The sequence below is a fragment of the Sinohyriopsis cumingii genome, chromosome 15, assembly GCF_028554795.1.
Source record: "Sinohyriopsis cumingii isolate HCF-2022 chromosome 15, ASM2855479v2, whole genome shotgun sequence".
NCBI lineage: Eukaryota > Metazoa > Mollusca > Bivalvia > Unionida > Unionidae > Sinohyriopsis > Sinohyriopsis cumingii.
Genome location: NC_142975.1, coordinates 32,764,009 through 32,782,621, shown reverse-complemented (window position 1 = coordinate 32,782,621; position 18,613 = coordinate 32,764,009). Strand labels below are relative to the sequence as shown.

At 35.8% G+C, this 18,613-nt stretch overlaps 1 protein-coding gene across 1 annotated transcript in view; it reads left to right on the top strand.

Moving 5' to 3' along the window:
• LOC149781517 (uncharacterized) overlaps positions 1–18,613 on the top strand; it is a 98,672-nt gene that overhangs the window by 44,352 nt on the left and 35,707 nt on the right. Inside the window, exons 7-9 of the mRNA XM_089935599.1 lie at positions 935–1,032; positions 12,561–12,687; positions 16,718–16,872. Coding sequence (XP_089791725.1) covers positions 935–1,032; positions 12,561–12,687; positions 16,718–16,872 — 380 coding nt within the window. The remainder of the gene's footprint in view (positions 1–934; positions 1,033–12,560; positions 12,688–16,717; positions 16,873–18,613) is intronic.

The window sequence follows — 18,613 nt, the reverse complement described above, 5'->3', positions numbered from 1 at the left end:
AGGAAATATTTTTAACAAAACTAAATCCTTGTCTTTAGGATAAGAAAATGCTACGATACAGGTCTTTGAAAAGCTTTACAGTAGTCATAGTAATGGTATCAGTCTTATGGTAGAGACTTCTCTGGTGGCCTAGTGGTTAGAGCGTACGCCTCGGATGCAGGAGGTCTTGAGTTCAAACCCCGGCCAAGTCATACCAAAGACTTATAAAAATGGTACTAACAGCTGCCTCGCTAGGTGTTCAGCTTTAAGAGGTTAGTGTTAAGATTGGTCGGCCTGGTGTCAGGATAATGTGACTGGGTGGGACATGATGCAACATGTCTGTGGCAAGATGCCCCAGTGCTATACATCACTATAAACTGCCACACTGCAGACATCGTAGTGATATGACTGAAAAAGTTTTAAAGCTATTTAAAAAATCCAAATCACACACACAGTCTTAGAGTAGGTTTAATAAGTATATCATCTTACTAAAAGTCTTAGTAAGAATATATACTATAAAAGTCTATTTAAGGCAACCAGTCTTAAAAAATGATTCACTTAAATTGATATCTTCAGGATCATATTTCCATGACTGCAAAGTCTCATTCAAGTGCAGATAGTTCCAACTTTTGTTTTTAATCTATATAAAATGGATGTGATGCTCATCAGCCTGCGTTTGATTTCCACATCATGATACTATATAAGCATGACAGTTCTTTAACAGAAGCCAAATCGACCAGAAGATATTGTACCATGGCGTGCCAAGTTGTGTCTAGTGTGAATGATCAATTTCTGTTTTAAAATTCAAGGCTGTTTACATTTTGTTAAATGTGGAAATGTTCACAACAGGTTAAATTCTGTATATTTTAATAATTGCATTCACATAATTTATTCCCACTTTGGAATAAATGCATTTAATCTTGCACATTTGTTTGTTCTGTTTTTTCCCTGACAGTTTTTGTCCCACTGACGCTAAGTTTGCAACATGTTCAGACGATGGAACCATTAGAGTTTGGGACTTTTTGAGATGTCTTGAAGAGAAAATTCTCCGAGGTAGGCTATTAGTTTCAAATGAATTTCACATTCTGCATCATGATACTTGGTTGATGTGCACTTGATTTGAAGATAATTCCATTTTAAGAATTCCCAAAAGCCACCTTTAGTGAATGTCAAGAAATAACGAGTACTTGATCACACAGATTATACTCGACAGTCTTTGAGGTGGAGGTATTTGAAAAATTCAGAGAAACATAATATTTTTCTGGATTAAACATAGTGGCTTTAGAAGTGCAGTGAGTACATTACAAGTGTACTATCCAGTCTGTGAAAATTAGGATTATGTGCATCATGGTCATTTGTTATTTAAAATTCCTAAAACCACTTCACCATATTGAACCAAATTTGGCAGAAGAGGGTATACTGGTTATCTCAGATTAGAAAAAGAAACTTTAATTGACCTGTCTAACTTCAGAAAAGAATATGCATGACTGTCTCTCGTGTGTATGAATGATGTCAATTGGCCATCAAAAATGCCCATTGTTAGCAGAAAATTTAACAATTTTCAGAAGACCTACTGAATTAATTTGGCCAAATTTGACTATCCTGTAATAAAGGTCTGTAAAATTGGTACTAAATCCCCCCAAATGTTAAAGGGTGCTAAACAGAATTTGACCAATTTGAACAGAAAGCATTATGGCATGTGTGGCTTTCAAGACTGTACCAAAGGTCCTAACCTGTCATCATTAATATGGCTACTATTGTGAAGATTAGTAAAAACTTAATATGACTTCTCCAAAGCCAAAGATCATGTTTGACCAAGTTTGATAGCAAACATCTTGGCATGAAGACCTTTTAAGATTGTACAAATTATGCCTTGCAGTCTTTGAATATGGCTGCTTTACTAAACTAAGAAATGTCTTAGATGACATTTTCAGTATTATTAAAAAATGAAACCTCTGCACAGAATTCTGTTAAGGAAAGCGTTATATCATTAAAGCTTTTCATGTTTGTACAACCGATAATCGGCCAAATATTGCTGGTATTTCTAAAAATAGAAGAAAAAACTTTAAATGGTTAGAAAGCACTAGAACGAGTACAAAACATAATTTTTTGATTGAAGGCCTTGCAGGTAGGTACAGGCGATGCAAGTCTACAATCAAGTATGGTCACTTATGAAAATAAACGAAAACATTTAAACAACTTTTAAAAAAACAGCTTAAAATAATTAGACCAAACTATTCAGAATCCATTTTTTGCAGTTGCCTTTTATGGTTATACAGTTGACTCTGGTCCACCATTAAATATGGCTACAGTTGCTAAATATTAAAACCCTTTAAGTAATTTATGCTTTAAAACATCTGTACAGCTTTATGAAAATGATGGCAGTCTGATATCGTATAAGACGGATGTTACCAAAAAAAAATAGTAAAACCTTTAAAGATACTTCAAGCATCGTGCTTTGAGTTCTTGGCCGGCCACTGTTGCATTCAGTTTTAGATGGACGTTAGACATGAGGCCCACGTGAGTCTCTTGTCTTTATGCCCAGAAGTCGCAACATCATTGAGAGATGGGTTTCACTTTTTAGTCTGTAAATGTGGAAATATGACCTTTGAAATTCCTCTGACCACTCAAGCAAGAAGTATAATTTCTTGAACTGTTTTGCTATCTTATTGTTGGCAGTGTCGGCAGTTAAGTTAATTGTCAAAAAGTTTTGTTTGCTACCACTGCTTGCAGCTTTATGCATTTGGTCTTGTAATGTAAGTTGTTCCTTGCACCATTTTGAACCACATTAAGAGAAATTAGGTCACAGAGACCTACTTGTTTTACACAGATTCATTTGTTATTAAAGTGCAATGCAAGCCCTGAAGTTTTGTCTCCCAGGCAAACCTTCAACTGTAGGCATATGACGTTCATGGAACTTGACAGTGGTGTTTCTTGCATCATTCTGAACCAGCTTAGGAAATTTTATGTCACAGTAACCTATTTGTTGCATTACAGTATATTAATGAATGTTTACAGGTAAACTCCAGTGACAATGTGTTCATAAAACTTGGTTGGGGTTTTTGTTATATCATTCTAAACCACTGCAGGTGAAAATTGGTTACGGGGACCTACACGTCCTACACTAACATCCACATTATAGTTCTGTCTTTCCAATAATTCTCTTGCAGCAGGCATAGTATCTGTATGCCTTTTGGTTAGGATGTTTCTTGCATTAGTGTGACCTCCTTAAGGTAAAATAGTTCACCACAAATTTGTGTGAATTATTCCCTGAATCTGACAAATGCAAATGTGCAGGCAGTTTAATTGTCTTGGACGACTACTGTTTTAATTACTGCATTCAGTCATCAAAGTAAAGAAAGCAGAGTTTATGATAATGAACCAGTTTACCATGGATATGTAACTAGTACCTTTGCATCTATAACTAAAAAGAATGGAACTATAATCTCAAATTGCAAAGCGAGTGTTTTATCTGAGATAATGGCATGCCTTTAGATGCGGAACATAAAATGAGGTGAGAGTTAGTCATGTACCAACTCCTAATAACTAACAAATTTCTCAAAAGACCAATGTAAACAGAATAAAAATTAAACTTAGATCACACTACTTAAGATCCTGTGGATACTTTGTACCAATAAAGAACTTGCTGTTACAACATTGATTTGAAAGGATCACACAATATGTATCGAGCATATTTCACAGCAGATATCATTGGTGAGTGTTTTACAAAAGACCAATGTAAACAGAATAAAAATTAAGCTTAGATCACACTACTTAAGATTCTGTGGATACTTTGTACCAATAAAGAACTTGCTGTTACAACATTGATTTGAAAGAATCCCACGATATGTATCGAGCATATTCCACAGCAGATATCATTGGTGAGTGTTTTACAAGGTGAGAAAAACAATACAAGGAAGATCATCAAGTCTGGATGGTCTACCATATAATGTTGCATGAGCTGGATAGAGGGATCAAAACCAGATTCACAGAAATGTGAAGCATATGCCTTACCACTTTCTATAGGTAAGTTAAGAAGAAAACAATCTGAAGAAGAAAAATGCAGACTTGTACAAAGGCATGAAATTTAAACCCATTCCATGGATGTGTATGAGAGAAGCCATACAATATAATTTGCAAGTCTTGAAATATATACCTTACCATTCAAAAACATGGTTAATATGAAATTGGAGACAAAATAAATTTAGTAATTAAAATAAAGTCATAAGACTGATCATATGGATCAACATTCCATAGTCTGATAATTTACAATATTGTGCATAAAGTTTCTGCAATGTTCAACTGTTTCCTCAGACTTCCATGTTCTCTCTGTTTTCTTGTGCTTCTGGATATAGCAGGGATATATAGCTATAGTTTATGTGCATACAAACTAGAGCATCTTGCTGTGCCTTGTTGGCCAAGAATGAAAATGGTGCCTTTCAAGCTTTTGGTACTGGTACCTTGGTGGCCATTTTAATAATTCTGTTATTGCTGCTTCTCCTGATTGGACTGATATATCAGCATGGAGGTTGTCACCGAAAGACTTATTATCACGTCTATTGGCCCTAAATGAAGTAATGCTGATTTTGGCTGCAATAGTAGCCATCTTAAAATTGTTATTCGTACTTATCCTCCTGAATGAATGGTCCATTCTGCATAGGATTTTCATGAGAATTGTGAAGTCTACATGGTATTAAATGAAAATGGCATCAATCACACCTCGAACACTGCTGATGTTTTTTTTTGTTGCTACTCCTTCTAAACAGATAACCAGAGCTTAATTTAGTTTTCACCTATGTCTGGTTGGTACTGAATGAAAATGATGATCCAACCAACACATAGTATGGTAAGCATGGTGGCCATCTTGAAAATCTTGTTTTTACTCTTTCTCCAATTTGGCTGGCTGTAGTTGAAAAAGGTGCTGATCTGACATTCAATATGGCTGCTATGATACACATCTTGAAAATCATGTTAAAACGGTACTACCCCTAAATTGATAGTTGTCGAGACATGAGGCTTTTACTAAAAGACTTAAGTAGTCAGTCCTAAATAACAATGATGCTGATAACATCTTTCAAGATAATGGCTGTGATGGAAATTTTGAAATTTTACAAGTAGCTCTCTTTAAGTGGTGATCATATTGAAACATGATTTTCAATTCTCTCTTATACTACTGACCCCAAATGATGACAACATGACCTCCCAAAATTTGACAAATCTTGAAAAGGCTTCATCTTCAGAATGGATGGCCATACTGGCCTAATTACCTATCACATGTCTGGCCATACCGGTATAATTACCTATCACATGTCTGGCCACACAGGCATAATTACCTATCACATGTCTGGCCATATTGGTATAATTACCTATCACATGTCTGGCCATACTGGTATAATTACCTATCACATGTCTGCACACATTCATCCCACTGTCTATTTGATTCTAAATGAAAATGGTGCTGCTCGTACATTCAATATGGCCACTACGTTGGCCATCTTGAAAGGTTTGTTATCACTATGCCTGAATGGATAGTCTTATCAAATGGGGTTTTCACTAGAAGACTTCTTGTGCTGTTTAGTTGGTCCTAAATAAAAATGGTGCTGATGTGACATTTAATATGGGCACCACAGTAGCCATGTCGGAAATCTTGCTGTTGCTATTCATCCTGAATGGAAAGTCGTATCAAAATGGTGTTTGAACCAGAAGACTTATGATAATATTTGGTTTGTCCTAGATGAAAATTGTTTCACTTGGACATCCAATATGCCCACCACAGTGGCTGTTTTGCAAATCTAAATTGCTACTTCTCCTGAATGGATTGTCATATCAGCACTGAGTTTTAACTTTAAAAAAATTGTGATGTCTAGTTGGTCTGAATGAAAACAGTGCTGATCTGACATTCAGTATGACCACTGTGGCATGTTACGGAAAGTCGTAGCAACATGGGGTTTTATCATAATATTCATGATTTATAGTTCATCCTAAATGAAAATGGCACTAATCAAGTAAGCCTGAGGCATGACTGCAACAATGAACATATTGAAAGTCTTGTCAATTATTCTCCATAATTGATGTCTTCATCAGCAAGGCATTTTCACCTAAAAGTCTTTTTATGGTGTCTAGTTTGTCTTAAATGAATATGGTGGCAATCTTAATCCCATATTGCTGTTACAGCAGTTAATTTGAAAATCTTGCTCAAGAATAACATATGGTTTCAACACTCAGCAGTTAAAAAGAATAAAAAAACATTGTTTTATATTGAATTTCTGGAAAAAGAATTTGGATAGATGGGTTGTTTTTTTGTCTGTCTTACAATATAATAAAGCTTTTCCTTTGCAAAAATAACGCTGGTACAGCATCAAAAATGGCTGCCTTGAATGTCATCTTAAAAATTTCTATATGGGTGCTTTTTCCTGAATGGAAAGTCATACTACCATCGGAGTTGCACTGAATGAAAGTAATGATCATCTGACCCCATGCATGCCCCATAGACATCTTGAAAATCTTGTCAATTCTTGCATGAATGGTGGCACTGACCTCCAGCATGCCCCATAGCCATCTTGAAAATCTTGTCAATTCTTGCATGAATGGTGGCACTTACCTCCAGCATGCCCCATAGACATCTTGAAAATCTTGTCAATTCTTGCATGAATGGTGGCACTGACCTCCAGCATGCCCCATAGCCATCTTGAAAATCTTGTCAATTCTTGCATTCTTGGAAGCAGGAGGTCGTGGGTTCAATCCCCGGTCGAGTCATACCAAAGATTTACAAAAATGGTACTAACAGCTGCCTCGCTAGATGCTCAGCATTAAGAGGTTAGTGTTAGGATTGGTCGGCCTGGTGTCAAGATAATGTGACTGGGTGGGACATCATGCTACATGTCTGCGGCCTTATTCCCCAGTACTAGACATCACTATAAACTGCCACATTGCAGACATCATAGCGATATGACCTCCAGCATGCCTCATAGCCATCTTGAAAATCTTGTAAATTCTTGCATTCTTGGAAGTGGGAGGTCGTGGGTTCGATCCCCGGTCGAGTCATACCAAAGACTTACAAAAATGGTACTAACAGCTGCCTCACTAGGCGCTCAGCATTAAGAGGTTAGTGTTAGGACTGGTTGGCCTGGTGTCAGGATAATGTGACTGGGTGGGACATCATGCTACATGTCTGCAGCATGATGCACCAGTGCTAGACATCACTATAAATTGCCACACTGCAGACATCGTAGCAATATGACTGAAAAATTGTTAAGCTACGTTCAAAATCCTAATCACACGCACACAATTCTTGCATGAATGGTGGCATTGACATATGGTTCTCTTTAAAACATTTCTTGCAATATATAAGTTGTTCTTAATGCATATCTGACCACCAGCATATTTACCCTGTGTTTTGAAAACCAGACTTAAATGACCTTGGGATCATTGCTGGCATTTTTGTACCCCATTGATCTTGGAAACACAAAGGCTTGTACACATGCTTGTGACTTTGATCAGACTTTGTATTGAGTTGAATTTCAATGAAGAATTGATAGTCAGCGCTGTGACACTGATATTACGGTCAAAGTTCTTGACTTAGGTTTTTAGCTGTACTGACTTTTAAAAACAACACAAACAAATCATTGAATGGATTTTAATAAATTTATTTAGTGAAGAATACATGGAAATACCACCAAGATAATTCATTTCCCCCCCCCCCCCGAAAATATTACCTATAGATTTAAATTAACTTTTGTGGTTATATCTTGATATTGTCTGAGACAGGTTCAATGATCTTCTGGCTATGAGTATTAGGTTCAAGGTCAAAGGTCATGATAATGAAATTTGTACCACAGTTACAGGTATCTTGTTAACTTGTTAACTTGAACATGAGAAAATAGCTTGGTAGCCAAATTTGATACTTTGTGGTTTTGCAAGGATACTAGAGATGGTTTTAATAACCATCATGAACATAGCAAAAAAGTGTCACTTCTTAGTTAACGGAAGTTCTTTTCAGCCATTAAAGAGTAAGACCCTTCAAGGCACTCATAAATTTGCTAGATCGTATGCAAAGATGATAACTGCATACAGTAGCTGTATGAAATAAATTTCCACACATATGTCTTACATAAATACAGACTTAGTTACTTGAAACCCCAAAAATCTCAAACAGCCTTGTTACACACACACTCCATCTGTCCTTACATTCAAAGATTTGTGTTAAGGTAAGTTTTCAGACACTGTGATGGGGCAGCTTTGGTCCATTAACACACTTACAATTCACATCATATATGTGACTCTTTCTGTTGCTTTTACCATTGGAATTCTTTTGAATACATATTCAGTCTTTTTGTCTAGGAACTTTTTTGTGAAATGTATAAATGTGATCTTTTGAGTTTATGCTCAGGTAAAATGTTCAGCCTCTGCCACTGCTCAAGTATGTTAGAGAAATTTGATTAAATTAAACTGTTACAGCATGTCAGACATATTGTATGCTGAAATTGGGAAACATTTAAATTTGATATACTGACAGTTTCATGCATGAGAAGAAATTTGAGTTGAGTACATGCTCAAATGGAGATGTCTTTTGCACAAGGAAACTGGTCTGTCTGGCAGCTAAAATGTTTCTGTGCCTATGTGTCTTCCTTACACAGATTAGCTCATAATTAGCTAAATTTAGCTCAGACTGGTAGTGAACGATGAATAAGCTCTTGGAGAGGTAAATGTTTCTCAAATTTATTTGTTTTAAATTGGTTGGGTATGACCAATGAATAACAGACAATGCCTGCATCTTGAAAATAATCTGATTGCCTTGGACTCGTCTAAAAAGTTACTTTTGGTTTAAAGCTATTTATGATTAAGGATGGAGGCTTACTTACACATCATCACTTGAAGGTATTATATTGGGAGGTCCTGTCTTCAAGGTCAAGGTCAGTGCTCAATATTTGTTGTTTTCATCACTTTTCCTTCCTCTTTAACTTTAAAGCCATTTGGGGTTAAGGGATGAAACTTAGAATACTTATGTGTCATCACTAGGTATGTTACTTACCATATTGGGAATGCTGTCCTCAATGTCAAGGTCACGCCTCAGTTTTTATGTATTCCATGTCAAGGTCATGTTTCAGTTTTTATGTATTCCATCACACTCTTCTTTTGTACAGCTTTAGTGATATTGATAAATGAAACTTGTATACTTACAAACTTCGTGGCCATAGTCACAGCTCAGTGTTTAAATTTTTCATTACTTTTGGCTATGTAACATTAAGCATTTGAGATTAAGATGTGTAACTTGGTGTACTTCATCATTAGATGTCAGGTACCATATTTGGGTTCTATCATGAAGGCCAACTTATGACTCAGTATTTTAACTTTATATCTTTCACATTTACTCTATCATTTTCAAGTCTTTTGATTTTAAAGGATGTGACTTGGTGTACTTGTATGTCCTCATGTAAAGACATTTTGTGAACATCCTTGAGTTCATGTCTTTTGAGTCAAGTTGAAAGCTCAATGTTTTAAGCTTTCCATCACTTTCTTTCCAAACTATTACTGTATGGTTGTTTGAGATTAAGGGATGCAACTTTGATGTACATATATATCATCATTAACAGGTGTTTTGCACTACACATTGGAGGTCATGTTAATGTCATATTGTAATTTGTCAAATTTTCCCCCTTATACTTTCCTTTCAAACTTATAATTTTAGAGCCTGAAATGAAGTGATAAAACTTTACATAACTTTACATCATCAGTAAAGTTGTGTTATGTTCCACATTGGGAGTCTTACCTTCAGGTCATGCTCACAGGTAAGTATTTAATGTTTCAGTCCAATTTGCCCTTTCCTATTTAAGTGCTCTTTAAGGTAAATGAATGAAGCTTGGTATACTTAAATATTATCACTAGAAGACATGTTTGGGGCCTTATCCACAATGTCAAGGTCACAAGTCAGTATTTTTAGATTTCTTTGTGTTGTCATAGACACTGTTTGAGATGCAGTGATGAACCCTGGTACACACATACTTCTCCGATTGTGTCTTGTATATCACAGGCAAGGCTTCTATCTTCAAAGTCGGTGATACATTTTTACCTTTCCTTTAATACCCTTTAAGATAGGGCAATGAAACTCGGTTACTTCATGTTTGCCCTGTAGCTTTACATCTCTGTCTTAAAGGTCATAGATTTCATTATTGTTAACTACTGTAACCTCACCATAGTGGGTAGACAACACAAGTTCAGAGAGTTTGCTTCTTTTATGCTGTGCCATGAATATTCAATTGCATAAAGTGTTAACTTTATGCGTCCATTCATCTTTATATATATATCTGTCTGTCACACCATGGTAAACATTTCATGTATAGCTCAGTTTCTTAGTGTGCGACCATAATCATGTAACTTTGTAGTTGCTTCTTGGTGAGTACAACACCATTCTTCCAAAAGTAGATCACTGTGACCTTTATTTCACATTTAATAAATTTTGGTAAGTTATGTATTCTGGTCAGTTTCACTAGCAAGGTGGGTCCCATAGGCATACAGCTCTCTCTCTCTCTCGATATATATATATATATATATATATATATATATATATATATATATATATATATATATATATATATATATATATATATATATATAGTGTGTGTGTGTGTGTGCATTATGGTGAGTACAACATCATTCCATCAAAAGCTGGCCACTGTGCTAAATTTCACATTTCAGTGACTTTTGATTTTGCATTTAGATCAGTTTTCTCAGGCAGTGTTAGACCCAAGTCATTCAGCTTTGTGTGCTAATGTGATTTCTTAAGTACAGCACCATTTTTTTTAAAGTACTGTGACCTAAATTTCCTGCTTTAATGACTTACATTTGTCCATTTAGGTTAATTTTTCAGTATTGTTGGTCACAGGCATGCAGCTTTGTGTATTTGTGAGTGAGTATGATGCCATCCTACCATTATAAGGTTACTGTGATAAATATTTCATACCCCAGTGGCTTGTTAGTTTTTTTTTCATTTAGGTCAATTTGTCATTTATAGCTGCAGAGTCAATCAACTTTGCATGTGGATACATCTTGGTGAGGAGAATACTATACTACCAAAGTAGGTCACATTGACCTATAGTTCATACTTCACTGACATTGAGGTCTGTTTTTCATGCATATTAGGCTTCAGCGGGTGGTAGTGTATCCATTAACACATATCTAATTAAATGCAAGACTTTTCTTCAAATAAGGACTCTGGAAATATCTCTTTCAAAGTGATTACCAGACTATTTATTGGGGTTTCGGGATGTTTTGGCCCTAGCCAGGTGCTTGTTCCTGAATAATTAATTTAGCTGCTGGATATTGATATAGTGTAACATTAAAGGGTGCTATTTATGATAAGTATTAAGAAAACATTGATATATTTCATGAATTTATATACTCAGAAATGGTTTTTTTTCCCCTGGATATGCTGTTGCTTCATTTGTAGTACTAGCTATTAATTATTCCCTTTTTCCTTTTTCAAAATTGTTTGTGAAAAAAAATGTTTCCTTTTTCATACTGATTTAGTTTAGAATCATAGCCTTCAATATTAGTTTTCTTACGAATTAAAAAAGATATGCTTTTTCATCACAACACATACAGAAATCCTCAAAAATACACAGCACTTGCTTACAGAAACGTTTGGCTGATTTTGATTGTAAGTTTTTTTTATGTGTGATGATAAAGTCAGCTTAGTTGGTTATATATTTTCCTTTGGTTCTAATTTGGGTCTAGATTTTGTGTGCTGTTTTAAGGTCTTGTATGCACTAACATGTAGTCCACTTGGTCTGAACTTCATGGAAGTAAAGAACCCGGCGCAGTCATTCATATGCAAGATTGTTTAGAAGTCTTGAAATTAAGAGATGGGCTTTTTTCATGCCTAAATTGCCTTGAACTTTTGGATTGTAGGGTGTTGAAATTATTAAAAAAATATATTTCCAGAAATCTGCTTTCTGAATCACCTTGATGATGTCACCACACTACTGCAGTGAACAGCAGAAGATATACGAACTATGAAGCAGTGTTGAAATAATACATGTGTCAGTAATTAAGAAACTGATTTCACAAACTTTTTATCATGTTTTCGAATAAGAATGTTTTAGCATTTGTTTTTTATTCAATTATTGGAGGGTTTTCCCTGTGTTCTTCTTCCACCATTAATACTGGCCGCCATGTATAGCCTATCATGTGCTGAAAAATGGCGTTAAACCCCACAACAACAACAACAACAACTACTGGAATTGGAGAATTTCATTGGTTTTGATAAATTTAAGCAGTACTGTCACTTTTCCACATTGAGTCTTTGTTATTGGCACTCAGTGATGGATCTGAATGACCAATCATGTTACATAATGCATGAAAGGATTCATAATTCCATGGAATAATTATGGGTACTTTATATCAAATGTCTGACTTGCTTCATTAGCAACCATTAATTTCATCTTGTCAATCAGACACATTGGACAAACAAGTTGAGATAGTGTGGGAGTTATACAGCAATTACTTTTCAAATGTAATGTTATGTTGAAACAGAGCTATGATGTAGTTTTATCAAGAAAACTAATCCAGTTGTTATATTTCAGGACATGGAGCAGATGTGAAATGTGTAGACTGGCACCCACAAAAGTCTCTTATTGCCTCTGGAAGTAAGGACAACCAGCAACCAATCAAGTTATGGGACCCCAAGTCTGGACAAAGTCTGGCCACACTGTAAGTTGTCATGCACTGATTCCAGTAGACAGGGTTCCAATGCTACCGGGAAGTCGGGGAAAAAGCCTGGAGAAATGATAATTTTTTCCCGACCATGAAAAGTCACAAAATTTTCCATATTTATATATTCCAAGAACAACTTCTTGAGTTTTGTTGTATCACGTGACTACCACATTGATGTGTGCTCTCTGCTTGATAAATCAGACTGGCCAGATTGCTGGTTTTTACAAAAAGTATCTGACTTTCATTTAATGTAATTGAATTTCTCTACAACAACATTAAAATGAAGTTTGTTGATATCACATGACTAATGGACTTCCGATGTTGTCGTTTGAGATTTGTGAAGTGACTAATAATGCAAATGGCAAGTACCAAGTCAGGTTTCATCAATGCCTTAGTTTCGTCTAGTCTTTCAGCAGATTAAAGATATAACGATTATAATACTTGCCATTTCTGAGAAAATAAATAATTTTCCTATCGATTTCATGCAGGTATAAGTCGATATAACATAAGATTTAAGTTTCTAGGCCCACTGGTAAGCGACTACTATATGTCACTACCGCACAGTGGCAACAAATTCCACATTTTTTATATGCAATTGCACCGACCCCACACCCCAACCTAAATGTCCAAATATGAAAAATGGGGTGAGATTATTCAGAGGAAACTCGGATTAGAAAACGGACTGCTATTCATTTTAAACCAAATTTGTAGTCCAAATTGTTGACTCTCAGAGCTGAAATAAGAAATTGTCATCCCTTGTATGATATATTAAAAACCATTTGAGCTCCTGTATTGATACAGGTTTGGGGACTGGTTTAACGAATTACAAGAAGACAGGTTGATTTTACAGAAAAATCAATCCTTGTTTATAAAACAGTATAAAATTTAGAAGGTTTTTTTTGCCACAATTTAAATCAACCCTTTCAAAAATGTTTTTTAAATGATGGATTTTTAACCAAATCGTCTTAAGGAGATTAGGTTGTTTGATAAATCTTGTTTGGGATTTTATTGGCACAGATAAATTTAGGGTTAAACTCTTTTTCGTTTCAAAAAAAGATTCTAATTATTTGCGTTTGTTGTTTTTTATACTTTAATAGGAAATGTTTACTTTCTATAAGATGCATATATATATTGCTGTAGAATTCTTTAGAATTAATGGTTTGAAAAGAAAACTAATTTATGTTCATTATGTTGTTCCCACTTAGCAACATAATGTAGGTCTGCAAAATAAAGTTAGAATTTTTATTTTGTACATTGAAATGACTTTACATGCTGATTTATAGGAATATAATCAAACTTGTTTTGTGTGATACATTTTATGGGTTTGTTCAAGATCATCTTTTCTGGTTTAAATGTTTTGGAGTCTTGAAAGAGAACCATCTTTATGTTTAGAAAATGCATGTTTTATAATCGAAAATGTTCTTTAATTCCATTCAGTATTGGTCTTTTGTGAACCTTGAAAAATTAATTTCATCCTGGAAATTTATCTTTAGAAAAGTGTGGGAACCATGAGTAGATTATTCTTTGCCATAACATCAAGAAATTGCATGTAGATTATTTGTATTGTTTCTACCTATGATAAGGCATATTATATGTTGTAATGTTGGTCCATACATCCATCTGTCTGTTGCCAGTTTAGTTTCTGTAGATGGCATGGACTTGGGCTAAGGAAGAACCCTGTAAATTTTGAGGATCCGAAGGACAAATTCACTGCAACTGAAATAAAACAATTTTTTCTGTACCCCCCCTGCCCACGAGTTCTCTACTATTCGCAGTTATCCAATTTGTGGATGACTTGGACAGGGATTGAGAAAAACTCTATTATTTCAATGGTCAAGTTCAATCTCATGTTCACTGTGAAAGAAAAAAGTGGTTTCCACACAAAAGTATTAGTTCACCATCATCTACATTTAACAAAACTTTGAGATAAATAAGAAGCCCATTAATTTTTGTTTGCAATTGTCAACAGTCCAGTCACTATGATAGAGGGAATAAAAATGGTTTCTGTACAATAACAATAATTCTACCTCTCAGATCCGGATCAGACTTTGTGGATGGTTTGCACTTGGCTTATGAAAGAACCCTATTGATTATGGGGCTGGTCAAGGTCATTGACTGAAGTATATATAAAAAATTGGTTTAAAAGTCAAAGGTTCAAAGGTCAAGGTGACCAAATGAAAGAATAAAAATGGTTTCCATAAAATTTATTTTAGTTCTAATTCACAGGCCTGGATCAAACTTTATAGATGTTGTGCATGGGGGGGAGGGGTAGGGAGGAAGCTTATTGATTTTATAGTTAGAGGGCAAAGTCACTATTTGTAGAAATATGAATTGTTTCCTTAATCACCTTAGTTCAATACAGTGTACCATGATCAAAGTTTTTATGGTGTGGAAGACGCTTATTGATTTTGGGTTTTAAAAGATCATTGTGACTTGGAGAAAAATGGCAATATACATAACACTAAGAGACCTTTCAGGAACAAAAGCCACTTCTGGCACCAAAGGGAAGAGGGATTAGGATTTAGGGCTATGGCCAGATGTTCTGTAACCTGATCTGAGATAGAGCACCTTTCTGACACACATGTTTGATTATCATGATGATGGCCAGCTGCTCTAGACATGACATGAGATATTGCACCTGGATGGCATGCAGTTTAGACCTTCTGTATGATGACCAGGTGCTCTAGACATGACATGAGGTATTGCACCTGGATGGCATACAGTTTAGACCTTCTGTATGATGGCCAGGTGCTCTAGACATGACATGAGATAGTGCACCTGGATGGCATGCAGTTTAGACCTTCCGTATGATGACCAGGTGCTCTAGACATGACATGAGATAGTGCACCTGGATGGCATGCAGATTAGACCATCCATATGATGGCCAGGTGCTCTAGACATGACATGAGATATTGCACCTGGATGGCATACAGTTTAGACCTTCCGTATGATGACCAGGTGCTCTAGACATGACATGAGATAGTGCACCTGGATGGCATGCAGTTTAGACCATCCATATGATGGCCAGGTGCTCTAGACATGACATGAGATAGTGCACCTGGATGGCATGCAGTTTAGACATTCTGTATGATGGCCATGTGCTCTATAGTGATGGGAATTAGTTAGAACTTCATAATCAATGATCAGTTCCACTAAACCATCTGATAATCGCTTACTTAGAGCAATTTATTTTACCTGAGATAGAGCACCTGGATGACACGTTATGTTGGATCATACTGGTGATGACCAGATGTGACCCGAGATAGTGCACCTGAATAGAATGCAGTTCAGACCATTGTTATGATGTCCAGGTGCTCTACCACCTGACCTGAGACAGAGCACCTGGATGGCATGCAGTTTAAACTATCCTTATGATGGCCAGGTGCTCTACCACCTGACCTGAGATAGAGCACCTGGATGATGCATTATGTTGGACCTTCCTGGCAATGACCAGATGCTCTAGACATGTCCTGAGATAATGCACTTGAATGGCATCCTTATGATGGTCAGGTGGTCTGCCACCTGACCTTAGATAGAGCACCTGTATGACATGTATGTTTGACCATCCTGACAATGACCAAGTGCTCTAGGCATGACCTAAGATAGTGCACCTGGATGGCATGCAGTTTAGACCATCCATATGATGGTTCTGGTGCTCTGACCTGAGATATAGCACCTAAATGACACATATGTTAAACCATCCATAAGATAGCTAGGCAGTCTACCACCTGAATTGAGATAAAGCACTGAACAACATACCAGAGACCAAATTCTTCTGTTTTATGATCTTCATTTGTGTCCGTCAAATAGTCATGTTGACCCATGGACTTGATCTGACGGTGGGACCCAATACATCCTTTAGTTATCCAGATTCATTTCCTTTTAACTCACTCTAGCCATCATCCTGAGCAGGTACTCTCAGCATGATGGTAATTTGATAAAGATTTACAAATGGAACAAACAGTTTTGTACTTTAATCTCTTCTTTTCTTCAGACATGCTCATAAAGCTTCTCTTCTTTTCTTCAGACATGCTCATAAAGCAACAGTAATGGATCTTCAGTGGAATAAGAATGGGAATTGGTTGTTAACTGCAGCTCGTGATCATCTGATGAAGCTTTTTGATATCCGTAATATGAAGGAAGAGGTGCAGATATTTAAAGGCCATAAAAAAGAAGCTACAGGTGAGTATGAGGTGAGGGGAAATAAATTTATGGAAGACTATAGAGTTCAAACTTTTTATGAAGCTTGACATAAAACATTACAGAAATGTGAAGAAGGGCTACAACTAAGGCTGTTTGTTAATACATGGTCTAAAGAATGAAAGCCTCTTTTTTAGAACATACTAGCACATATATATATTATAACATAAAACCTGCACCATGTACAGTTGAACCCGGTTATGTCGCCGGCCTAGGGCTTTGCCAAAAAGCGTCGAGATAACCGATGATCGAGATAAACGAAAACCAATATGGCGGCAATATATTAACATGTGCTTGAAATTTCTTTGTGTACATGATGTGCGTTAATAAATGAGAATGTACATGCACGTGTTTTTGGAGGTTTTTTCACACAACAGCGTTGCCGCGATTTGTTTGATGAAGCGATCGGCATGCTATAAAAATGTACATACATACAGATTTTTAAAAATCTGAACCAGTCATGCTAATTCTCACACTTTTAACCCCCATCTTATCGTCAGTCCATCCAGGAATGAGATCAGAGTACACTAGAATTTCATCCATGTAAATGATCATATTGTCGGTGAAATCATCTTATTCTCATCTGGCCTTCACAAATTCATCAAAGGATTTTATTTTTTCCAAATCTTCTGGATGACACTGGGTTGTCGATGGCCATGCATGAACACTGTATTGTGTCACTTTAAAATCTGTTCCATTGTTTCACTTTATTTTCAAAATTCCCGTGAATACCAGTTAACCAAAGTTAGCTTCCTTATCTCACCTGTCTTGGTATATTCAATCAAATAAATAAAAAATCAGCACTCTTAAAATAATACAAAGTCAGCTTCCAAGTTCAGCTTGCTTTGTAATAAAATAGCATTTGTATTAATATCCTTTAAAAAAAAAACAGGGAAGAAAAAACGGCTTCAAAGTATTCAGAGTCGGCTTCTGAAGTCGGCTTCCTTTGTAAATACAAATAAGCTTTGTCTTTGAAGTCATGTCAGTAAGTTCAAGCAATGAGTTTACTGCTCACTGCCAGTTGTGTTTATTCACCACCTGAGCTTATGTTTGCTTGGCATCTATAGTTATAATTAATACAAACAGGCATTGATATATATGAGTAACTAGTATACACAGCAATAACTTGCTTTAACAATACTTTTTGTAACCTATGCTAGCAAAAAGATTTTCACTTGCTCTCAAGTGAATGTATTTTCAAATAATGATTTACATTTGCAAGATACTGCCATGAAGTTGACCTGGATATAATTCAGTCTTGGTTATTTTGCACCTAACACCGTGTCATGTGTGAATGGCAGTTGTTTTCAAGCGATCGGTTGATTATTTCCCTCTTGTTTGGGATTTTGTTGGATCCAGTTTTCAGTTGGATAAGGTATTCAAACCTTTGAGTACAGCCAAACACGATTTTTTTTTTAATTGTTCATGTCAACGAACAATGTGCCATGTGTTATTAGACATAAGCAATACACGCTACAGTATGGAAGCCTTTGCTACATATACAGAGTTCACGGATATATTTTATTCTTTAATGCTCATGATGAAAAAAAGGAATATATTATAACAATACAAGGTTAGTTTCTTTCATTTTATTATCAAATAAGCATTTTGTTTATCTATTTTATTGCAACATGCATTGGGGTGGGGCACACATTCAATACAAATTTATTTCATTTGTTAAGTCTTTGGATGTATGACATAGGTCAAAAAAGTTTCACCATAA